The following is a 26014-nucleotide window of genomic DNA, read 5'->3' as shown; positions in this document are numbered from 1 at the left end:
CTCCAGAAAGGTTTGCAAAGATATCCACTACCCTAGGCAAAAGGTAGTGATCTACTTTCAGTATTAGGTGGATGGTGACCTTAAAATCACTATAGATCATGAAGGACCCATCCTTTTTGGCTTCTTGGACCACTGGCAATGCCCATGGGCTCCACTCAGTCTTGCGAAGAATGGGATCTAACTCACTGGCTACTTTATCATGGATGGTATAAGGAACTGGATGGGCTTTGTAAAACTTGGGTGTGATATTCTCACTTAACACTATTTTACTCTTGATGTGTCTGAGTTTACCAATGCCATCCTTGACAGTGCTGTGGCACGATCCAATAAGTTTCTTAATTCAGTTTCAGTTGACTGTATTTCAGGGGATGTGGCATGCAAATAGGGGATGGATCTCCAATCAATTCATAGTTGTCTCGGCCAGTCATGTCTCCACAATGCTGTTTTCACCACATACAAGCCCAATGTGGCTTGTCCACTGTTGTATTTCACTGTAAAGATGTCATTCCCACAGGAGATATCTTTTCTTCTGTATAAGCACTTAGCTGGCCATCTGCAGACATCAGTTCAGGATTTTTGAAATGCCATTCAAACTCATTTTGTGGAATGACTAAAATAGCTGAGCTTGCGTCCTACTCCATTTTAATTAATTTGCCATTCACTTCTGGTGTAACCCATATCGCTTGTCTCCTGCTAGTTCGCACATTGTAAATTGCAAGGCTACTTAGTCCTTTGTCGTTCTCATCATTATCAATTTTTTTCATAATCAGCATTCAGATTAGTTCTCTTTTTGAAACTGCATCCTTTTTATTTTTTCCTCTGCTCTGTGCATTCCTTTCATTTTGTCTGCCAGACATACTCTTTGTATGTGTCCTACTTTGTTGCATTTTCTGCAATTTTCACATTTAAACCTGTGTTGGGCTGGTGTATTTGAGCCCCTGCCACAACAGTAACAAAATATGTCCAGCTAGGCAGTTTTCTGCTTAGACCTTGAAATTCTGATCATTCATTCCTGACTGCAACTCAACTACGTCAGTGACTGCTGCTTCCATTGATACAACAATTTCAACTGTTCTCAGCTTGTTTCACTTAGGAGTCATTTTTGAACGCTTTCTTGGAAGATTCTACAAAATAAATCATCTCTCAGTGCCGTCACTGAACTGGCAGTGCTCTGCCAATCTCTTCAATATAGCCACAAAAGCTGAAATGACTTCCATTCCTTATGATTTCAATTATGAAACTTAAAACATTCTGCAATCAACAATGATTTTGGTTCTTAATGCATTACTTTCATGATATCAGCAAAACTCATTTTGGCTGGTTTGATTGGAGCAGCTAAACTTGTGCAAACTGTACTTTTACCACCAACAGCATTCAGCAAGCCTGGCACTCATTTCCCATTGGCTATTCCATCTACTTTAAAATACTGCTCAATTTGTTCAGTATGCATTACCTGTGAGTTACCTGTTGTGCAATCGAACTTGTTTATCTTTCTGAAGTAGCGAGCCATTTCTTATTTTGCTTTGTATTTATTAATACTATCACCAAATACTCACTGTTTATGAACCTGTGATTTTATCCTATTTCTGCCTTTTTTAGCTCAACTGTCTGTCTATATTTTCTGAAAAAAAAACCATTGTCACGTTCTCCTTCGGGTGTAACGAAACGCCGAATTTAACGTCCGGATAAACCACAGTTAATAAGAACCAGATCGCAGTAAGATTAACCATTTACTGTTCACTCTTCACATTAACATATGGTGAAAACTGTTGATAAAACAATACAAGATTGATACAGTATTTGTTCCTTCCTTAATATCACATTTCAAGTGTAAATACTTGCAAAGGTGACTATAACTACATTACACTAAGGTGCAGTATACAGGGAGAGTTTACCTGCTCCATTGACTACTTTAAATACACTTCCATGCAAACTATCCGCGACTCTTTAACTAACGAAAGCATAAACATTATCTACCGACGTTACCTCTAACAGGATCACTATTAACATCTTAGTTCAATATATCGATTATCTATTAACTTACAGCGTTGCTCTCACTGTGATTTCTCATGCCTGCAAAACTGCTTGTGCTCAGGTGAGCCTCGTGGAAAGCCCCCACCCTCGCGCTAATTTCAAACCGGTGTTTTCCCACAAGACGCGGCGAAACCGGATGTGACGTCATCGCATGCCGATATATTTTACATGCAATGAATATACTTTAAACACTTCTAATTCTAACTAGAAAATACTATTGAATGAATTACTAAGCGAAAATATTATAAACTAAATAACTGTCGTAAAGACAGCACACTCCCCGCTTGACCTTCGTAAGGTCACAATGAGCAGAGTACAAAACTTAGTCTCTTAATCAGTCATTGGGTAGAAGTAGAATAACTTCTGTAACTGGCCCTTGGTAAATTTTCACATCGCCTTGGTCGGTAGTCTTCAATTCGATCTTCCTGACATGTCCATCCTCGCTAGGGAATGTAGCAGTGATTCTGGCCGTTGGCCAGCTGTTGCGGGTGGCTTGCTTGTCCCTGAGCAGGACTAAGTCTTCAACTTGAAGATTCCTGTGGGGTTCTGTCCACTTTTGTCTCTGTTGCAACAAAGGTAGATATTTTTGTCTCCAGCGAGGCCAGAACTGATTTGCCAGAGCCTGGACTTGTCTCCATTGCTTTGTGTACAAATCCTTGTCTGAGAAGTCTCCTGGTGGAGGAGGTGCTCCTGCCTTCTGCGTAAGGAGCGTTGATGGCGAAAGTATAAAGGGGTTTTCTGGGTCAGAAGACACAGGTAGGAATGATTGTGCGTTTATAATGGCTGTGACCTCTGCCATTAGGGTGCACAGTACCTCGTGGGCCAATCGGGTGCGTTGCTGTATCTCAGGTTTCCTTTTCCAGGTTTTCCGTAAGGACGTGAACCGTTTGACTGCCTGCTCTTTGTTATCTGGTGAGCGCTGGCGTGGTTCTCTGATTGGCAATGGGGCAACCCCATTATTTGCTTCATCTCTGAAGACCTTGGTGTCTTTGGGTTTTAAAGAAATGGTATCTTGAGCTGATTGTGCAAGTTTGTTGTCATACTTCGTTAGAGCGAAGACTGACTGGCCCAGCGACTCGTCGCTTGCCTCGCGCTTGTTAACGCCTTGTTGTGCTTCTTTAGGGTACACCTCAGTGAGGCAGATCTCGGAACAAGAACGGCTTGACTGAGTTTGACCGCAAACTTCTGTACAGTTCGAGCTGACAATTGTTGTCCTGGAGTGAACCTCTCCCTCCCCGCCGTCCTGTTGTGGGGGTGAAGGAGCGTTGTCGGTTCTTTCATTCTTGACTTCATCACGGAGCCGTGAGGGTAAATTTCCTTCCTCGTATGGATGTGATGCAATCGTGACTCTCTGAGGTTCCTCGTAGCTGGGGAAGTTATCGAATACGTATGGAGAGGGGAGACGAGCCTGCCTGTCTATTTGATATTGTACATAGTCGCTTGTGCGTTCCAGTCTGGTCCTTTCTAAAGTAGATCTTACTTCGGTCAGATCACGCGACCCTTCAGCTTGTTCTATGTACTTTGCTTCCACCCTGGCAGCTTCTCTTTCTCCTTCTAGCTGCAGCACATGCAACTCTCTCGATATTTTTGCCATTTCCAACTGGGTTTCGGCTTCTCTGGCGGCCTCTTCTCTTTGTCTGGCAGCCTCTTCGGCTTCTCTGGCAGCCTCTTCTCTGGCAGCCTTTTCTTTCTGGATTTCGGCTTCTTTGGTGGCCAGTTTCATTTTCAAAACTGCTTCTTGTCTGGCGTAACGCAGTAGCGCCTTGGCGGCTTCTGCCTTTCTGGCGGCCCTTTCGGCTTCTCTGGCAGCCTTTTCTTTCTGGATTTCGGCTTCTCTGGTGGCCAGTTTCATTTTCAAAACTGCTTCTTGTTTGGCGTAATGCAGTCGCACCTTGGCGGCTTCTGCCTTGGCTCTTGCCTGTGTGGACTTTCTTGATGTCGTTCTACTGCCCTTGTCGCTGGGCGCCATCGACTTGATCCCGGATCGAGCTGACATTGCAGCACTTGAAACACCTGATAATGCCGCTTTTTCACTGTCACGTTCTCCTTCGGGTGTAACGAAACGCCGAATTTAACGTCCGGATAAACCACAGTTAATAAGAACCAGATCGCAGTAAGATTAACCATTTACTGTTCACTCTTCACATTAACATATGGTGAAAACTGTTGATAAAACAATACAAGATTGATACAGTATTTGTTCCTTCCTTAATATCACATTTCAAGTGTAAATACTTGCAAAGGTGACTATAACTACATTACACTAAGGTGCAGTATACAGGGAGAGTTTACCTGCTCCATTGACTACTTTAAATACACTTCCATGCAAACTATCCGCGACTCTTTAACTAACGAAAGCATAAACATTATCTACCGACGTTACCTCTAACAGGATCACTATTAACATCTTAGTTCAATATATCGATTATCTATTAACTTACAGCGTTGCTCTCACTGTGATTTCTCATGCCTGCAAAACTGCTTGTGCTCAGGTGAGCCTCGTGGAAAGCCCCCACCCTCGCGCTAATTTCAAACCGGTGTTTTCCCACAAGACGCGGCGAAACCGGATGTGACGTCATCGCATGCCGATATATTTTACATGCAATGAATATACTTTAAACACTTCTAATTCTAACTAGAAAATACTATTGAATGAATTACTAAGCGAAAATATTATAAACTAAATAACTGTCGTAAAGACAGCACAACCATGTTCTGTGGTTTTTGTTAAGTCGAGGGTCTCACTGCACTATTTTTTAACTCAAACATTTCTTTTCCCTTTAAAAGAAAAAAATGTGCTGTGCTTCAGCAGTTAGGTAGCTGTCATGAGTTTCTCTTAAAACTCCTTGTTATCACCGTTATGTTTTTTTGTAGCTCCAAAACTAATCAAAAGAAAAACACAGGTGTCCGGAAATAGCATGTCTATTTTGTTCTTACCTTATTGAGGCGTGCACATGATCTGGTGAATTGATGACCTCTGCCGTTCTAGTACTTTTCCCCACAATGAATTATGAAGTCAGAACTAGTTATCCCACATTTAACATCCAATGTCTCTACTCATGCCCGACAGATAAAGGCCAGTATCCCAAAATTCTTCTTCACCACCCTGTCTAACCATGACTCAACTTTCATGCACTTGTCCTCCAGGTCCTCTGTTCTATGATGTTCTCCAGGGCTCCACCATTCACTATGAAATCCTACCATCATTTGTCTTCCCAGAATGCAATGCCTCCTGCATGTAGCGCATTCGCAAACAGTGCAAATGAAATGCTAAAATGACAATACTGGCATAACTGAAAGGGCTAGAATTAAGGTAGACTATATACTAAAATAGTTATGTATCTTTAATAGGTTACCCTTCCTAAATCCTGTTCCCTTGGAATGGCAGGATGTTAGTGTAGTGATGGTTAATAGTATTATTCCTAAGCCACTCCTACATGGGAGGAGCTCACATACGGTACAAGCTGGGTTATCAATAAAGTTCGTTTGAGTATACTGCATGCTGGCATCCTGGTGTGTCCTGCACTCTCCCTCAATAATGAACACAACAGTTGGCAAGGTCCAAAGGCAGAATTAATTATAGCTTAAATTTAGTTAATATATTCAAGTATTTAATTAGGGATGTGCATTTATTTAGGGATATTTATTTAGTGAAGGAATTACCTGACACAAGATCTGAAATAGAACTTTTCTGGCTGTTAGAATGAATTTAGATGTGTGGGGGAAGGAAGGGTTGCATACAGTCTAAAGAATATGATACTTATTACACACTGATGCATGACATTTTCTGGTTCTATCACTTATTGGCTTTTGGTTGGCTGAACTATTTAATCCGACAAAATCATTGACCTTTTGCTTAAGTGATTTTGTTAGATTTTATTATAAACACTTCAGGTTGAAACTCAGCAAATTTTAACCAAGGGCAGCTCGACAGGAAATGCTGTTAATCTATTAAGTGAATAAAGATTTAAAAAGAAAGCTCATCATGAGGTCTTTTGCCCATTGGGTGCCTCAAAAAAATAATATATATATATATATGGCTTTCTTCTGTACCCCTGGTTTAGCAATGAAATGGAAGTAAGTGTGTAGCATCATGGAGACACAATGAACTACAGCATAGTAACAGGCCCCTCAAACCACCTAGTCACATTGAACTATTATTCTGCCTTGTCCCATGGACCTGGACCTGAACCATAGCCCTCACGTATCTCTCCCATCCATGTACTTATCCCAACTTTTCTTAAATGTTGCAATTGAACCAGCATCCACCACTTTCGCTGGCAGCTTGTACTACACTTGCACCACCCTCTGAATGATGAACGTCACCCTCGTTTCCCTTAAATATTTCACCTCGCACCCTTATCTATGCTGGCCAGAGGTGTATTGGCACCAGCACTGGACTTTGAGGCTTTGAATCTGGCCGGCCCATTGCATGCTTTCCACCTGTGCTGGGTTGAGCATCAATCTAGCAACTTGGCCTCGTAAAAAACAGACAAGTAGTAGAGAAATAGCAAAAAATGCTGCCAATGTGCCACAAGGTGTGGAAAGGAACAACAACCCTTACCTATGATGTCTAGTCCTAGTCTCCCAACCTCAATGGAAAAGTCTTGTTGCATTAGCCCTACCTATACTACTTTTGTATACCTTTATCAATTTTCCCACCACCACCACCACCCCCCCACTCATTCTCCTACACTCCAAGGAATAAAGTCCTAACCTATGTAACCTTCCTCTCTAACTCAGGTCTTCAAATCCCAGCAACACCTTGTAAATTTTCTCTGTATCCATCAACGTTATTGATATTGCTCCTGTAAATAGGTGACCAGAACTGCACACAATACTCCAAATTTGGCCTCATCAACACTTTCAACATGCATCAAATGCAATAATGAGATTATGGTTCTGACGTAAATACACGCTGCACATAATTAAATATACCATGAGCAGGACCACGTTTGACAGAGATCATAGGGACATGGAGTTTAGGAAAACAAGCCGTTCAGTCCACTGACTCCCTTTGCAAGTAAACCCAAGCAACACATATAAAATGCCTCGGCCCGAAACGTCGACTGTACTCTTTTCCATAAAATCCAGCATCTGCAGGTTTTCCCTTGTTTCTACTCTTAACCCATTTTATATTTTCCATAACCCCATCAATATGATCACCCTCCACCCCAGATTTTATTGGCATTTGTGCTCTCGTGTGCATACTGGTTTAATTTACCGTGGCCAATTAACATAACAGCCTGAATGCCTTTGGTGTGTAGGGAGGAAGCAGGAGCGTCTGGAGCTGTGAGGCAATTAACTGCTTCCCCAAAGGTAATTCAGGGAGGGTCAAGGGGGACGGGCAGGCAGTGCCCCATACATTTAATTCTCTGAACAGGACAAGAAAGGTCTTCCTTACTCTATGTCTAAATGATTTTTTTCTTCCAGAAATTACAATGCTCTTATCAGGTTTTGACAGGGAAAATCCTTCCCGTGCAGAGGCATCTGGAAACCTGACTCACGATCAAAGGGTCAGTCATTCATAAATAACATGAGAAGGAATTCCTATCCCCAGCAAGTAACCATTCATGGCAGTACTCTTCCTAAGATGGCTCAGATATTCTAATATTCATAGATGTATTGGATGTTAAGAGAAATGAGAGATTTGACGTTACTACAGGAAGGAGAGTCTCTCATTAAAGATCAACCATGATCTTACTGAGTACCAGAGCAGGCAGGAGGATTAAATGGTATACTCCTGCTTCTACTTTTGCATATTTTCCACCATCTTGTGACGGGTGCTTTTTAAGGGCCATCAATTTGGCAGAGTCAATGGGTTACACAGTATAGAAGCAGGCTCTCAGGCCTAAGTGGTCCATGCCAAGAAAAATGTCTTCCTGACCTAATTCTGTAAGTCTGTATTGAGCCCATATCCATCCAGATTTTCCCTATCCATGAACCTGTCCAAATGTCTTCGAAACTTGGCTCTATCATCTCCTTTAGGTTGCTCTTAATGCCCACCATTGTCTTTGTGAAAAATATTCCTCTCATATCTCCTTCATATCTTTCCATTCTCACCTTTTGTCCTCTAGTTTTAGACTCTCCTACCATGTGAATCAGACTATCCACCCTATTTCTGTCCTTCATGATTTTATAAACCTCTATAAGGTCACCCCTCAGAATCAGAATTATTATCACTGGCATTTGTCGTGAAATTTGTTAACTTAGCAGCAGCAGTGCAATGTAATTCATAATGTAGAAGAAAATAATTATAAATAAATAAATTGCAGTATACATATACAGAATAGATTTAAAAATCATGCAAAAACAGAAATACTATATATTAAAAAGTGAGGTAGTGTTCACAGGTTCAATGTCAGAGGGGAAGAAGCTGTTCCTGAATTGCTGAGTGTGTGCCTTCAGGCTTCTGTACCTCCTACCTGATGGTAACAGTGAGAATCCTCATCCACTCCAGGAAAGCAATTCCACTTGATCCACTCTCCAGTCTCAGCAACATCCTTGTGAATCTTTTCTTGCTTAATCACATCCTTTCTATAGCACAGCAAGCAGAACTTCACAAAATGCTCCAGGTGTGGCCTCACCAACATTCTACGCAGCAGCCAATTCATTGTAAGATTGTCAGTTAGTCATAATATGCTTTGAAGTACATGTGACAAGCAAAGCTAACCTTTATCCTCATCTTTAAATGAATTGTTTGAAACCAAAGGAGATTATTTTTTAAGTTTGAACTGTTTACACGTATTTTCTGCCTAGAAAATACACATAATCCAGTTTCTGGATCCCACTTCCTGGAATGATATTGGTTCAATACTTCCTGAATAATAAGACCTAGGTGCAAAATTAGGCCATTCAGCCCATCAAGTCTCCTCCACAATTTCATCATGGCTGATTTATTTCCTCCTCAACCCCATTTTCTTGCTTTGCCCCTGTAACTTTTCATGCCCTAATGTAGAAGGTTGCTTCTCCCTTTAAGGAAATCCTGGATTCACTCTTTTACTCATAGGATTAATATTCTACACTGTATGAAGCAGAATATATTAATCTTTAACAATTTGCACTATACAGGAACTCTTACAAAATCTGCAAAGGTTCTTCATAGTAAAGTTATTAAACAAAATTTGACACTGAGCCGCTTGAGGAGATATCCGAATCATTAAAAAGCGTTTCATCAGAGTGGTAGATTTTGAGCACATACTAAAAGAGAAGAGATAGAAAACTTTAGGAAGGGAGATTCAGTGCCCGGGACACAAATTGCTTAAGGCACAGCTGCCAGACACTGAATAAGTACATCAAGGCTGCTCAAAATTTAAGAAACTTTGTGATGGAGCATTTGTTTAAGAGTAGGAATAAACTTGGGACATTGGAAACCACCATTAAAATTCTCACAGAAAGTGAGAATTTTAAAAAGTCATCAGTCGGACTGAGGAGCAAAGTAGGCCTCGCATACTGGGAGAATAGGTGAATGAACCTAGTGTTCATGACAGTATTTATTTGGCATTCTAAAACAAAGGAATACAGCAGGCCCTTAATGGGTGTTTACAACAGTCCAGAAACTACTTTTGCATGCAGACGTTTTTCATCATGAGATGCAAGGCTGAACACCTGAGCTGTCTACTTTTAAACTATTTGCTCCTTTCTTTCTTTCTGTGTTCAGAGGAGTGCTGAGGTGATTTGGTTTCCTACCTGAGTACAGGAAAACGCAGTGATTCAGCTGAGGCATAATGTTTGGGAGCTGCAATGAAACTCAGTGATGACATAAGACATAATTTCATATGCTTATTAGTTTACAAAAAAAAAAATCAGTCCTAAGTCATGGAACACTCCAGCAAAAAAACAGGGCCTTTGGCCCATCTGGTCAATGCCAAACTATTATTCTGACAAGTTGCATTGCCCTGCACCCGAACCATAGCCCTCCATACCCCTCACCCATTCATGTACCGATCCAAATTACACTGAAACGTTGAAATCAAACCTCCATCCACCACTTCCTTTGACAAATTGTTCCTCGCCCCCTTCACCCTCTGCATGAAGAAGTCTTAGTAGTAGGCAGTTGTCGATCATGGGTTTGCACCTCTGGTGGACTGTGTCCTCTCCAGGGCAAGCAAGCCTGGACGGGAAGATTTGAAGAACCGGCTGTTGCCCATGCAACAGGTTCCCCCTCTCCACATCACTGACATAGTCTAAGGGAAAGACAAGTGCCGATACAGCTTGGCACCAGTGTACTCGTGGAGGTTGCCGGAGTGAAGTTGATAACAACATCAAACTGCCTTAGGCTCCAGATTTCTTCCTCGGGGTTTACTCCCGAAGCCTCTCCCATGGGTGGGTTTGGCCGCAAGGCAGTGGAGGTTTAAAATCAGAGTTTTCCTTCTCCGAGGCGGGCTGCTGTCCAAGGCTGACGAGCCCCACCTGCCCGAGAAGAAGTCATATTTATTTTGTTTAGAGGTACAACGAGGAACAGATCCTTCCAGCCCAACAAGCTGCATGACCCAGCAACCCACTGATTTAACTCTAGACTAATCACAGGACAATTTACAATGACAAATTAACCTACTAACTGGGACGTATTTGGACTGTGGGAGAAACCCATGCATTCACAGGGATGACATACAAGCTTCTTACAGAGGTTGTCGGAATTGACTTTTGACGTCTGAAACGCTCCAGGTTGTAATAGCGCCACACTACCTGCTGTGCTACCATGGCCCCTAAGGGAATAAAGTTCCTTGTCATGCTCCTCTTAAATATTTCACCTCTCATCCTTAACCTGTGACCTCTAGTTCTAGTCTCACTCAGCCTCCGTGGAAATGCCTGTTTGCATCCATGAGGTATAACTTTGTATTCATTGAGATTTACAGGAGGATGTTTCCTGCTCAGTATTGCTGCCTGCCACACCCACAATAGCGCCCTTAGGTCAGCTTCAGGGTCATCAGCCAGCGACTATTCACCGATGTTTTGCTCCCTTAAACTTCATTAAACTTCACACAATGTCTCATTTTAGTGCGATCCACACGGTAGGCTTATTCAGAAAGTCAGAAGGCATGGGATCCAGGGAGGTTTGGCCAGGTGGATTCAGAATTGGCTTGCCTGCAGAAGGCAGAGGGTCATGGTGGAGGGAGTACATTCAGATTGGAGGGTTGTGACTAGTGGTGTCCCACGAGGATCAGTCCTGGGACCTCTACTTTTTGTGATTTTTATTAATGACTTGGATGTGGGGGTAGAAGGGTGGATTGACAAGTTTGCAGACAACACAAAGGTTGGTGATGTTGTGGATAGTGTTGAGGATTGTCAAAGATTGCAGAGAGACATTGAAAGGATGCAGAAGTGGGCTGAGAAGTGGCAGATGGAGTTCAACCCAGAGAAGTGTGAGGTGGTATAGTTTGGAAGGACAAACTCCAAGGCAGAGTGCAAAGTAAATGGCAGGATACTTGGAAGTGTGGAGGAACAGAGGGATCTGGTGGGTACATGTCCACAGATCCCTGAAAGTTGCCTCACAGGTAGATAGGGTAGTTAAGAAAGCTTATGGAGTGTTAGCTTTCATAAGTCGAGGGATAGAGTTTAAGAGACGCGATGTAATGATGCAGCTCTATAAAACTCTAGTTAGGCCACACTTGGAGTACTGTGTCCAGTTCTGGTCACCTCACTATAGGAAGGATGTGGAAGCGTTGGAAAGGGTGCAGAGGAGATTTACCAGGGTGCTGCCTGGTTTAGAGAGTATGCATAATGATCAGAGATTAAGGGAGCTAGGGCTTTACTCTTTGGAGAGAAGGAGGATAAGAGGAGACATGATAGAGGTATACAAGATATTAAGAGGAATAGATAGAGTGGACAGCCAGCATCTTTTACCCAGGGCACCACTGCTCAGTACAAGAGGACATGGGTTTAAGGTAAGGGGAAGGAAGTTCAAGGGGGATATTAGAGGAAGGTTTTTCATTCAGAGAGTGGTTGGTGCGTGGAATGTACTGCCTGAGTCAGTGTTGGAGGCAGATACACTAGTGAAATTTAAGAGATTACTAGACAGGTATATGGAGGAAATTAAGGTGGAGGGTTATATGGGAGGCAGGGTTTGAGGGTTGGCACAACATTGTGGGCTGAAGGGCCTGTACTGTGCTGTATTGTTCTATGTTGTATTCCCAAATGGTATCATTTGTGAATGCCATTTTGCTCTTTGCAGAAAGGTTATGATCCTGGCTACTGAGGCATGCAATGCCCTCTCTGAACAAGTGAATATAAGGTATCCTAAGCACTCAGCTCCTCAACTTGACTGGTGATGTGAGGCCTGCAAGTATCTAAAGAAACATAGCAAACATGCTACCATTTGTAGAATAGTGGACTGTAAATGATTAGTTTCATCTCATGCCACATGACATCATCAGCCTATGAATTATTTATAGCAGTTCAGTTGTAATGAGCTTTCTGTCTTATTTAGGAGCTCCATCATTGCTTAACATAAAAGATGTTCAAGCAATTTACCACGACTTGCAATTGAAATATACTTGCTAATAAAATTAAAAGCCAAATGTGTTTCTTACTAAATATTCTAAAACTAAACAACTTACTCTGCATAGCCTCATATATTTTCCCTATTCCATATCATGGGTTAGGTATACCAGATTCCGTTAAGTTCAAGTTTAAATATCATTCAATCACACATGAATATCCATGAATACAGCCAAACGAAACAGCGTTCCACTGGGGCCAAGGTACAAAACATAATACCAACAGTCACACACAGCACAAGGCACACATAGCACATAAATATAGCAGTAAACATACAGTCACACAAAAAATAATTAACATAGCCCAACCAAGTTTGAGTGACACGTCCTGCTAGATTGATGGTGCATGGATGATTGTCGGCAAGGACAAGCCCTCTGCTGTCCGTAGGCAAATGCATGCAATCTACCTTGTCTCCCACCAAACCGACACTGGAAAGCAGCACTGATGGGAGGGCCTGCTCCCAATCCAGCAAGGACACTGGGCCACAGTGCCTCCAGCATGCCCTCTCCTGGGTGACTACATTAGGCGAGCCCGCAGTATGAATCCTAGACCGTGCTATAAACAGGGCCAGGCAGCTCCCCTTTCATCATTCTCACTAATAAACCTGTGAACCGGACATGCAGTATTCTATCTTAACCATCTTCAACAGGGTCTCACAATCGCACGAAAATGTCCAAGATAATCACTTGCTGTCAGATTGCACACTGCCTTCGCGCGCCGACTCCAATGCCTTCCTGTAGCAGGCTGCACATCAACTCCACATCAACTCCAGCTCCTCTGCTATTGAGCAACTCGCTGATGGTGTGGGCCTGCAGTACCTGAAGTTCTTAATGTCCAGCAGTGTCTTGCGATCATAAAAAATGTTTCAGGAAAGAAAAATACACCTTTGGTTAGGCCCGGAGAGGATGTTGCATATGACCATGCTGCCATCTTATTGAAAGCTTTAAGTTATAAGTTTTGTATAGATTTTATTTAATATTATGTACTATGATCTTTCCACTTACAGGAAAAGTCAAACAGATGAGGTAAAAACCTTTAAAGACAGAAACTCTTGTAGAACATTTTAGATATTAAGCAATGATTAAATGGCTTCAAGGATTTTGCAAAAGTAAACAGAGATCAGGACAGTTACTTGCAAGGATCATTACAGACCCTGCAGTGAGCTGGAGGACAGTGCTGCACTATTGGATTTGTCAGCATAAGACATGGGAGCTGAGTCAGGCCATTCGGCCCATCGAGTCTGCTCTGCTATTTTATCATCATGGCTGATCTGTTTGTCTTTCAACAACATTCACCTGCCTTCTCACCTTCAACATCACCTTTCACACGAGAAATTCAACTATGGCCCTGCTGGGCTTTACTGAAGGTCAATGAGGCACTAAATAAAGAAGAGCAGACAAATTATGTAATTCATTCTCCAGTCAATGTAACATGATTAAAATTATTTTATATTCAGATTTTAACACTCTTTAGTGGTTTAGATTAGTTTAATTATGCTTTTTTAGTGTGCAGAATAATCTGCACTAGAAAATCAGAACTCCAAGAACGATAGATTATTGGTTAGATTGATTCACTTTTCTTCTTTTCAAAATATTCATATTTTTATAGCTCATTCTTAAATTTTTAAACAGAAATGTTCAAAGTGATTTTGACAGCAGGTTATCCCCAGGGTATGCCTTAGATAGCTGTCAAAGACCTTTTCCATTATTTTCAAGGGTAGGGCTTGTTCTTCTTTTTCCAAATGTGTTGGAACTTACACTCACATAGCTTGACTGCCATGCAACAGCTCACCACCGAGGAGGGGGCTGATTTCTTCCATCAACTAGGTCTTGGGAAAATTGCATGAGGCAAGTACTAACTGCTTCATGGATCACTTGTGAGCTTGCCACTGACTATAAAATCTACACCATTAGTGTTTCTAGAGCCTCCTCATGTGAAAATTGGTTACTGCATTTCCTACAGTGACCACGTTTAACAAGAAACCTTCAATGGTAGTAAAAGACTGATGAAAGCCTCTTTATAAATCGTGTAGTTACCATAGTAATTCTTTGGAAGTTATACCTCGCACAGAATAACTGTTAACTGTCAAAGGGTACCAAGTAATCAAAAGGAATTAGAGAATATTGTTTTCTTCATTAAATAGAGCAAAGGAGGAATGGACTGCCTCTGCCCCAAATTAGTGTTTTGTAATTTATTCTGTGAATATTGCCATGACTTGGGTATGCTCCTGATGGTGGGCATGTTTTGCTACTGTTCAATGGGAGCCTATTTGCTGGGGATTTCTGAAAACAGGCTTATGTTTTGTTTCTCAGAGAAACACCCTGATGGTGTACAGGAGGAAACTGATTTCTTCAGCACTCTGGAAACATTGGTATTTGGTCTTGAAGTATAAACATGAAAGAGTAGAATCACGCCATAGAGTTTTCTTTGAAGATGTTCAAAAACTGTATTCCTTGGGAATTGCTTTTTTTTCTGCACTAAGGAATTAAATACATGATAACTGAAAGTTGAGATTTTCAGTAGTAAGCAGAAGTCAGTCCAATGTGAGCCTACTTATACTTTATTGGCTTGTTATTGTCACATGCACCAAGATACAGAGAAAAAATTGGATGCAATCCAAGAAGATCATGTCATAAATCAGTTCATTGAGATAATAAAAAGAAAACAGAATGCAAGTCAAGTCAAGTCAAGTTACTTCTATTGTCAGTTCAACCATAACTGCTGGTATAGTACTTAGTAAAAATGAGACAACATTTTCACAGGACCATGGTATTACAGGGCACAGTACAAAAACTAGACTGAACTACGTAAAAAAACAACACAGAAAAAAACCACACTAGTCTACAGACCTACCCAGGACTGCATAAAGAGCACAAAACAGTGCAGGCATTACAATAAATAATAAACAGGACAATAGGGCAGTAAGGTCTCAGTCCAGGCTCTGGGTATTGAGGAGTCTGATAGTTTGGGGGAAAGAAACTGTTACATAGTCTTGTCGAGAGCCTGAAAGCTTTGTTGCCTTTTCCCAGACAGCAGGAGGGAGAAGAGTTTGTATGAGGGGTGCGTAGGGTCCTTCATAATGCTGTATGCTTTGTGGATGCAGCGTGTAGTGAAAATATAGTTTTGCACCTGCATTGCAGTTAACCAAATAAAGCACAAGACTGGCCAAAGATGTAGCAAAATATTGGCAAAATCTTTACTGAAAAGGAGTATAAAGGTGTAATAAAGTGAACTAATCTACATGTTATTACCATCTTTTGGTTTTCTATGTCCACTTATCTGCAAGATACATTAAGATGAAAATACTTATCGCATTTGCAAGAAGTTGCTTTGATATTTGATATGTTGGTAAAAAAATGCCATTGCCTACAACATAAGCAAAGATATTAACAGGGTGATATTTCTATTAAAACATAGAACATTTAACATGGTTTTTGTGAAATTAAGTTTAGGTGTGTTGTGCTGTTTCAGTATTATTAACATGGAATTTCTTTACAGATTATGCTGATAAGCAATCACAAGTTAATAACGTAAATGTTTACCTGTGGCTTCCAAACTCAAGAATATGATTGGGATGCATATGTTCAAGGTCATTGGTGGAAAGTTCAGCATGAACATAACAATAACATTAACATTATGACTTCAGTATGTGAAGGAAAAAGATAAATAAAAATCAAGATGGTACCTTTCATAATATCAGGATTGCCCAAAATATCCTAGAATTATCTTAGCAAGTTTTGAAGAGCCATCATTGCTGTATTATAGAAAACATGGCACATACCAAGCACTCTAATGAAGAAATAATCCATTCTGGAAAGTTGAGCTTAAGAATAAATATCGGCATTGGTTTGTTCCACTAAAGACGTGTTTATAAAGAAAGGTTGTATCCTTCCTGCTGTGTTATGTCGAAAAATTGTCTGGGGGTGGGCCTGGAAGAACGAGCAAAGAACAAAGCTTTACACCCTCAAGGCAGATCGAACAGAATTCTTGGAAGAGGTGAGGGCTTCCAACATAGTCACCTTGCCATAATCATTACTTGCCCAATACTTTACCAGAACTTGCAAACAAGCATCAAGATTAGTGGAAAGAGGGGGCCCTCCCAGTAATATCCTTCCAGTACAGTCAGAGGATCATCCCCAATGTATGCTCAGTGGGGAGGAAATGTTCAATCACCTCTTTGCAGATTGTAGATTTGCTAAGTAGGTTTGGAGAAGCTCCTCGTTTATCCTAAGCAACTCTGCATTAGTGGATGCTCTGACCCTTTGGCTATTTCTAGCGTCACATACCAAGACAGCCACAAAGTGCTGCTGGAAGGTAATTAACTCAGTGAAAGAAGCTCATTAGGCTACCTGAAATGTCTTCGTCTTCAAGCACAGCGAGATGCCCAGAAGTGAATGACATATTCTATGCGGAGGACCGCATACTGAGGGGACGCACTGAAGCTCGATGCAGCTAGTGCAATGGATCTCTGGTGGGGAAGAACCACCGTCTAGGGCCCTTCTGGTACTGGACATGGAGAGGCTGAATAAGGTGGGTAAGACCCTCCATCACCACAGCGAGCCACATGAACGGCAATGAATGTCTTAAAACATCTTAACACTACTGAATATATTGAACATAGGACATAAGAATGTAAAATAGCTTTGGATTGAATTTATAGTAGATATAAAAAAAAGTTTATTTTTAATATACAATTAATACATATTCTATATTTCTCACCTGCGTTCCAACAGCTCTTTATCCAAATTATATCCACTTTTCCTGACTCTCACTATCTGCAGTGCAAGTAGAATTCTTACACCTATGTGGTCCCTTCCAAAAGAGCAGACTACTCACTCTTATCTGTGCAAGGGGTACACAGTGAAGATCTACAAGAGGATGAATCAGACTGGGGATGCAGCGGCTGCCTCTTCTTAATTTTGCAGCCTGGACAACAATTTTTACTTGTCTCCTTGTGTTAGAGGGGTTCGTTGATCCTTTACCCAGCCTCTTTCATGGAAAATAATAAACGCATCTAGTTAACCTGACTATATTGTATGGTAATACATGCAATCTGCAGCTGTCCTATTTATCAGAGTTGTCATAAGTACTATTCTTTTCCGGGTTGTTCCCAATAGATTATAGCCACTGTGCAATCACCCTCAGCGGCTAAAATTGTTTCAGATACCATATTTCATTTCTGGACCTGAGTCACATCTCATACCTCGCATTCCAATGGATGTGTTAACGTTTGAGTCAGCTCCTTAATTGAAATGGCGGCTGCTGGGAATGGGTCAATCAGTGTGCAGACATTTGGGAGGGGCAGGCAGGTTTATAGAGGTTAATGAAGAACTTATGGAAGAAAGACTTAAAGGATTTGTGACTGTCCTACAAAAGTCAGAGTCATAAAATATACTACTGATAACAAACTCAAGTACTGACTAATCTGACAAGAAGAGGAGTTAGTGAAGTTGTGCTTAGGGAAACAATAGGGTGCCCCTCCCAAAATGATAATCACAATAATTATTTTGAGGCTGATAAATATCAGGATGTTTCTGAATGAAGGACAACATCTATAGTGCAACAACATATTTATCAGGGAGCACCTACTGAGAAAAGTGCTTATCTAGTGTGTTAAGGATATAAGATATTCTCTCAAAGAGACTGCAAAGTTTCTTAAAGGGAATATCTTACCTTGCTGGTAAGGTTTCTTTTGCTAATACTCTCACATTGCTCTGGAAAAAGCAGGCACTGCAAATTGAGATTAAACAGGTAAATGCTGCAACAGATGACAACTGTCAAAAGATGTGACAAGTCAAACAGCTCTTAATTCTAGACCTATTTTCTTTCTCAGACAAATCACAGTCAATTCAAAATACAGGCTCACTAAAACAAATCCAAGTAAATATTTTTTGACAAACATTGCTGACAGCAAATAAATGACTAATTATTTTAATCAAATATGTGGTGTGGGTCTGAAACAGTCAGAGTATCACAGTGGTCTGGGAGCCAGAAATTTAGTGAAGAAAAATCACTAAATTAATCACAGGTGGTATATATCTCTATTTTACAATGATTGCTCTCTAGAACTTGAAAAAAAAATCAAGCTGAACAAATCATTTCAACCTTTCTTCCTTGTTAAAACATTAACTCATCAAGATTCAAAAGACATTATATCAAATTTCATCATCAGCCATTCATGCTTGATGAAAGGTTGATTTATCAATTTGATTCCCTTCTTATGCTGTTGTTCTATATTTATCAGTGAACCATGCAGGCTTCTCCCACGATTCAAAAGAGCCAATGGAAATGGTTCCTTTGGAGAACAATTTGTGAATAACAGAACAAGGCGTGAAATTTTTAGTTTATATTGTTCCATTTTATTCACGTGCATCTTCAGGCAGGAGACAACAAAATGCAATTCATTCTTTTCACTAGAGTGCATTAGGCATTCAGGCACGTTGATGTGCCTTGTCTTACAATAGGTGAGATCATAGGCTCAATTACTGTGTGAATGACAAGTTGCGGAGGCTCTAGCATAGTTGCAAAAGGACTATATGTGAATTCCAAATTTACTTAAGTGATAAATGTCTATGTATTTTAAATATGTGGCAATATAAAATAATACACATTTCCCTAAAGGTGTAGATATTGGAGTGACTTTACTAACAGTGCTGAATGAGCAGGACAGTCATCCGAAGGAAGGCTTTGTTCTCAAAGATTCAACCGTGAATAAGAGCAATGCTTTAATCACCTGCTGGAACCTACTCAAAGGAAGTTCCAGGTATCAATCAAAAGCAAAGCACAGGTAAAGCTTGTTCTGACAGATGCTCCACAATCATCTCCTAAAGGCAACACTCCAGAAAATATAAATTCCAATCCTTGGCATAAACTGAAAAAGGAACCCATCAAGGGAAACATCTTCTGCTTGGAAAGCAAGGACAATTTCCCCTATCTCTTGTAACTTATTCACCACCAGAGTTAATTCATACACCTAGCCTATGATTCTGAGAATTTCCATGAAAAGGCCTAACTGGAATTATGGTTTGAAGAATGAAAGCAGCGATGATTATTAATACCCAAGGTATTGAGCTGGTGTGATGCTGCAAATTGTGAATGCATGGATTTAGAGATATAATACAATCTAGAGGGAAGCTGAGGTGTCTCAGTTGTAATTGCATACTATTCCCAGCAGGCTTGGAATAATTATAAATATTGTGTACTGGATTAATTATGAGATGCAATCAATTATTTGTTGCAAAACTTGACATTTTAATTGTTCTCCTCCCTTATCTAAAAGGTTCCCATTCCTATTTTGTTTAGACCATTTACCAATGTAAAAAAACAGTAGACAGCAGCTGTTTGTAGGTCAGTGGTGCTAATTATACATAAAATTGTGAAGTGGCACAAAATTCATTAAGGATATTGATGGTAGACTAAATGGAGGGGTAACCATTTTATATGTGTTTGTGTGTCTGAATTGAAACAGTGGCTATATGAGGCTAATATAGCACAAAGGGAGTGAATTGGAGAGAGTGAAGAGTTGGACATCTGGCCATTAACAGTTGTGTAACATCTGATTGAATTTGATCTCATAGGATGTGAATAGAGTGAGACCTACTTAAAGAGAAGGGGCGCTGTGTATGGTACCTCAGTTGGCAGCATCTGCTTCAGTTATTTTCACACTAATTTATGTAACATGAAAAAATGTGCTAAATTAAATATTTCAAATGTGTACAAAATATGTTAAGCGATGATGTTTTTGTTCATTTGCCATGATAATAGCTTGAATGGGCTTGAAGTGTTATTTTCAAAAATGTTTCTTAGGCGGAGATCCTTAGTGCATGTGTTGGGTTCTGTATGATGCTGTTTGAAAATTCACCATTGGATGGCAGTAGAATACTTCAAGCCATTGACCAGTTTACTGCTTCAGCAGTCCCTGCCTTGTGTGAACTTTATTGATTTTAGGTGTAGCAAAATGTTTTGCATTCAAGTTAGTGTTTTAATGAGATGAATTGAGGACAAAAGTAACTATTTTTTCCATGGTTGCATCAATATGAAGTATTTTATTTAAGTTATAGATGTAAGAATTGAAGAAAGTGTATGTGTTAACAATGTTAACACAATGGGAGTCAAAACTTTGGTAGCAATTAAAAATTCATGAATGGTATCCTCTTTGTGTTACTGTTTGAGTAAAACAAGGAATGACATGAAATTTAACCAAGGATATTAAATTATGCTTTTGAATAGAACTAAGAATTTACCTTTTGATAATTTTTTGAGACACTTCCCCATTTTGACAATGATTACTTAAAATCAATCTAGCAAATAAAACTGCCTATATTTATAATTTTAAATTATGCAGCTTCCTTAATAAATAAAAGGCAGCCTTGCACACGTCGAAATTGACCCAAGTGTTCTACATCCAAAGACAGTAAGCAGAGAGGTGGCCATTTTGTTTGATTTATATTACACCAGGCTCTTTTTGAGGGACTGCTATAGTTTCTTACTGTGACACGGCAGTGTTACCAACAGGTAGGAGTACAGAATTGTCATCAGCAATTAATCTAGGGAGCTTCACTAAGAGGGTGAATGTGCTTCAATGGTCAGTCGAGGAGAAACCCCCTCATAAATGTTTAGAGGTGTACCATGATGAAAAGCCTCAATGACACCATTGTAGTTTGGGTGTTCTTTCTTCAAAGTCAGATGCCTTATGCCCAAATTTTGTTTTTAAGTTCTTGACAATAATGGTAGAATATTGAAACTTATTGCTTACTTATGAAATCTATTTACAAAACAAGCTTATTAATATTATTCCATAAAGTATGCTTACTTTGCCCACAGGTAAGTAGATTATGTAAACACAGCTTGCATGAGCAGAGTGAACTAGCATACAGTATCTGGCAGACGTGACATTTTTGCTTCTCTACACAACAGTTGGAGGAAGATTAAGATAAAGGTTATTATTGTTGTTTCTGTTGGATTACATTAAGGAAAATGATCAAAATGAAATAAGTTGGAGCAGATCTACCTGGACATTAACAGTGTTTGTCAGCTTTCTGAGGAGCTGTCTAATTTCAACTCTGCGTGTTACCAAATTGTTTGGCTTCAGCTAAACCCTTGAAAGGGCTCTCTCATTTGAAGGTCAAGGACATTGTAGCATAACAAAGACCTTTCTTGAACTAATACTTCATAATAAATAAAGACACTTACTTTCTCTTATTTTCTTTGAAACAGAATTGAGTCTTCACAGCTTTCAAAGCAATCCCATCCATCCCTGTACCCCATAACCTATCCTCACCCCAATGTCCATCAACTACTGCTTCCCCCTGTCTGATTCAACTGTGGAAGTGGCCAATTATCATGACACAAACTGCCATATGGTTGTGATGTGGGAGAGAAGTGGAGGAGACACCCCCTACTCCACCAGTCACAGAAAGAATGTGCACTCTCCATTTACCGTATCTTTCTTGTGCATTACCACTACCCCAAACTCAATGAGTCAAACCCAGTTTAATGTCATATACACAAATGCCATGAAGTGCAGGCATAATTAAGAACCTGCTGAAGTGATGAAATATATTCACAAATATATCCACTTCTGCTATGTATATGAAACATGGCGTTTACCAGAATAAATTATTTCCAATGCGTAATCTTAGATTTGCAAGAATTCCAAAACCTGCAAATGAAGACAATTGAAATAGAGCTAGATACCTTCTTTATAACTCCATCAGGGGACTGAGACACATAATTTCTAGAGTGCTCAAGCTTATTCGTCAAAAGAAACAGTCATACATGGATAGCTAACTGAATATGACTATTACTATGACAATAGAGTTTAAAGCAGGTGGTTTAAAAACATAGTTAGCCTTAAATTGACTAGCTCCCCAATTTGTACACGAAAACAACATATCTAATGTAATAAAACATATTGAAAAAAACACATATGCTCCATCTGTTAGAGTGTCAGAATTTGATTACGTCTTGCATGATCAAAGCCCATGACTTCCATTCTTTTTCACGTCTGCCGCCGTCAATGGCATGGGGGGGGGGGGGAGGGGTGGGGGGAGTAGATAGTTTAAATGCCCGGAAACGCGAGAGCGCAAAGATCTCGGCACAGGGCGACGGATTTCGGAGTTACCGCAATTCAGCAGATGGGTCACTGTTCAGTGAAAGAGAAATCAATTGGAAGGCACGTTCAGCGCTAAAATGGCATAGAGTAGGGTGTGGATTTTGTATTATTGGACTGCAGACTGTGCATCAATTACTCCATAAACACATGCATGTGAAAGGAAGCAGCGTGTAACTCGGTTATTGGAGATCACACATAAAGAAGGAAATATGCTCAGAACATTAAACTAAATTATATTACCCACCATTATCCCTTCACAGTGGTCCCTGTGATTGAACGCTGAGCTTCCATCTTAGAGATGTGCTTATTCGAATCACTGACTCAGCTAACATCTTGTGTTTAGCATTCCAGGCTGAATGACTAATCCAAAATACTTCGGAGAGCGATCCATCTCGAGCGAGTACTGGAAGACTTCGCCTCGAGTTTAGCTTCCTCTGTAAAAGGAAGGTACAATTGGATATTAAGTGGCACACACGCTGCGTTCACAACTTTGGTTAACTATGTGAAGTTACATACTCTCCGCTGTCACTCGCGCCAAATCATTGTGTCCCTAATCATCCGCTCATCAGGCATAATTAGGATTCAGATTTCCAGCATTCGCTATTTTGACTCTTTTTCGGTGAAATTGGGAAATATGTTTTACAGAGTGCATTGTGTTTCGACCTTGTAATTTCTATAGCCATTGCACGGTAGACTTCAGAATGGAGGCGAGTTTACAAAGCCTGCTGTGGCAACCCCCCCCCCCTCACCGCCCCCTTGTTAGTTTTACCTTCAGTTGCACAGATGCGATTGTCTCGATCTGTTTCTCCTGAACAATTAAATGGAGATAGCTGATTTTTTTAAGCGCTATGAACTCAATCGCCCACCAACTTTCAAAGAGCTTACTTTTAGCTCTGTAGGGCTGAGTTCAGCAGGTGGCTCACTTAAGGTTGGAAATGATCAGAACAGACGGTTGTTCCATGGTATAATTATGATACTTCTCCGCTCAGAAGCATTGGCTTTGTCAGAGAGGGGTTCTCAATGCTCACGTGATTTTTATCGAGTTAATAATAAATGGTTATAATTGCACTGTGTGTTCAGATGCAATTGAAGAATGGAGAGTCAATTATTTGTAAGTTTAGACTAACTTGAGCGCTACGGAAACACCAAAGACCGTTTGGTTGACTTTCCTACTAGATGCTGATTGTTTTATCTTGCTTCCAATCGTTTGCAATCAATGTTTATAACATCATCGGATGTCATCGTCCATAAAATCAAAATGAAACTCATACGTCATAAAGTGACCACTTTGTTAGTTACCTCCTGTACCTAATAAAGTGGCCACTGGGCTGCAGTAACTCATCCACTTCAATGTTGAATGTTGTGTATTCAGAGATGCACTATTGTAAGACATGGTTATTTGAGTTACAGTCACCTTCCTGTCCAATTGAACCGTTTTGGCTATTCTCCTCTGACCTCTCTCATGAACAAGGTGCTCTCAGCCCTCAGAACTGCCACTCACTGGATTTTTTTTTTGTTTTTTGCACTACACTCTGTAAACTCTAGAGCAGAGAGGGGTCTCAACCCTTTTTATGGCATGGACCCCAACCATTAGCCAAGGGGTCCATGAACCCCTGGTTGTGAACCCCTGCTCTAACGACCGTAGTGCGTGAAAATCCCAGGAGAACAGTAGTTTCTGAGATACTCAAACCACCCGATTTGTCATCAACAATCATTCCACGGTCCAAGTCACTTAGTTCACATTTCTTCCCCATTCTGAACAATAACAAACCTCTTGACCATATATGCATGCTTTTATGCATGGAGTTGGTGCCATATGATTAGCTGATTATATATTTGCACTAATGAGCAGGTTGTCTGAATAAAGTGGCCACAGAGTGTAAATGAAAAGAAGTCTGGTGTGGTAAAAGAACCAGATATTACTTAGCAGTATGAAGCAGTCAAGTCAAGATTCACCTAGGTTAGTTATAAATCATAGGCTGGCCTTTCAGAGACTGAAGGACCAATATTATACATAGTCCCCAAGGAGAAGGATGTGAATTTGCAAATAGCTGCAAAATGTGTAACTTTTATAAGCTGTTGACCTTGGCTTTATGAGATTTTATGAATTCATTTGCAAGACTGTCATGAAATACAGGTCAGGCAGCAACTATGGAAGGAAAAAAAAAACAAGTTAATCTTTCAAGTTACAAACAAGGGAGAATCTGCAGATGCTGGAAATCCAAACAACACACAAAATGCTGGAGGAACTCAGCAGGCCAGGAAGTATCTATGGAAAAGAGTACAGTTAATGTTTCAGGCCAAGACCCTTCTCCAGTCCTGCTGAGGGGCCTCGGCCTGAAACTTTGACTGTGTTTTTTTCCATGGATGCTGCCTGGCTTACTGAGTTCCTCCAGCACTTTGCATGTGTTGCTTTAAACTTCCAAGTTGAAGACTTTTCATCTGGACTACAAAAGTGAGAACACAAGTTAGTTTTATGTTACAGAATGGGCAGGTGAGGAATCTGTAGCAAGAAGGGAATGTGTCTGATGGAGTAAGGCCAGGGATTTCCTGCTGATAATGGGTTGATAAATCTAATCCATCTCACAAGATTGCAGTCCTAATTTTTGACAGGGTATTTAAATGCAACAAATAAAGCAGACTATCACAGCAGAGTTTTAATAATGATATCCAAACTAATTTGACTATTAAGCTTAAAGAAGTTAAAAATGGAATGTTGGACCATGGCTCTTCTACCTCCTCCCCTATGGCAGGCAGAGGAAAAGGACATGTCTAGGATAGTGAGGGTCTTTAATGATGGATATTGCTTTCTTGTAGCACCATCTCCTGAAAATATCCTCAATGGCAGGAAGGATTATGTCCGTGACTGAAGTGGCTGAGTTTAGTGAACTTGTGAATTCAGTACAATCCTGTGAATCAAGTTTTAGCCATAGGGGCTGGAAATGTTTTTAACTGTAGTTGTGAACTGGACAAGTTGTTGACTTCAGACACGACAATAGAAAACGATGGAAGAGCTCAACATGTCAGTCAGCACTGGTGAAAGGCCACAGGCCTTTGACAGTTTCTCTTTGCTTAGATGTTGCCTGATCTGCAGAGTTTTCCAGCACTTTTTGCTTTTGCTTTGGATATTCAGGTATACTCAGCGAGCAATGTCCTCTCAAGGCACAAAGAAGGCAACAAAATGTTTTAGTATATCATTAGTAGGTTTGCAGTACTTCATGAAGTGAGTGACTCCTGAGATATGGAAAGACACAATAATACCAGCCCTAATCTTATATCTACTATTGTACTAATGTCCCGCTTGGTGTCACAATAATATCAGCGCTGGACTCCGGAGCAAAGGTTCCTGAGATCAAATCCAAGTTG

General features: G+C 40.4%; 1 protein-coding gene and 1 long non-coding RNA gene across 2 annotated transcripts in view; both read right to left on the bottom strand.

The window, feature by feature from the left end:
* Positions 1–23561, bottom strand: part of LOC132404470 (uncharacterized) — a 102568-nt gene extending 79007 nt beyond the window's left edge. Inside the window, exons 1-2 of the long non-coding RNA XR_009515548.1 lie at positions 23418–23561; positions 22893–23082 (exon numbers count right to left, since the gene is read on the bottom strand). This is a non-coding gene — a long non-coding RNA (uncharacterized LOC132404470). The remainder of the gene's footprint in view (positions 1–22892; positions 23083–23417) is intronic.
* On the bottom strand, positions 1718–4557 carry LOC132404460 (uncharacterized). Its single transcript, XM_059988626.1, has 2 exons — positions 4476–4557; positions 1718–4197 (listed from the first exon to the last, which is right to left on the bottom strand). The coding sequence occupies exon 2, from the start codon at positions 4028–4030 to the stop codon at positions 2369–2371; it is 1662 nt and encodes a 553-aa protein (XP_059844609.1). The 5' UTR covers positions 4031–4197; positions 4476–4557; the 3' UTR covers positions 1718–2368.
* Positions 23562–26014: the final 2453 nt, after the last annotated feature.

This window comes from Hypanus sabinus, chromosome 2, assembly GCF_030144855.1.
Source record: "Hypanus sabinus isolate sHypSab1 chromosome 2, sHypSab1.hap1, whole genome shotgun sequence".
In the NCBI taxonomy this organism is placed as follows: domain Eukaryota; kingdom Metazoa; phylum Chordata; class Chondrichthyes; order Myliobatiformes; family Dasyatidae; genus Hypanus; species Hypanus sabinus.
Note: the sequence above shows the minus strand (reverse complement) of the source record. Positions and strands in the feature narration are given on the sequence as shown.

What these genes read in the sequence shown, in the direction of transcription:
- LOC132404460 (XM_059988626.1), bottom strand. Translation starts at nt 4,030, where the DNA reads ATGTCAGCTCGATCCGGGATCAAGTCGATGGCGCCCAGCGACAAGGGC.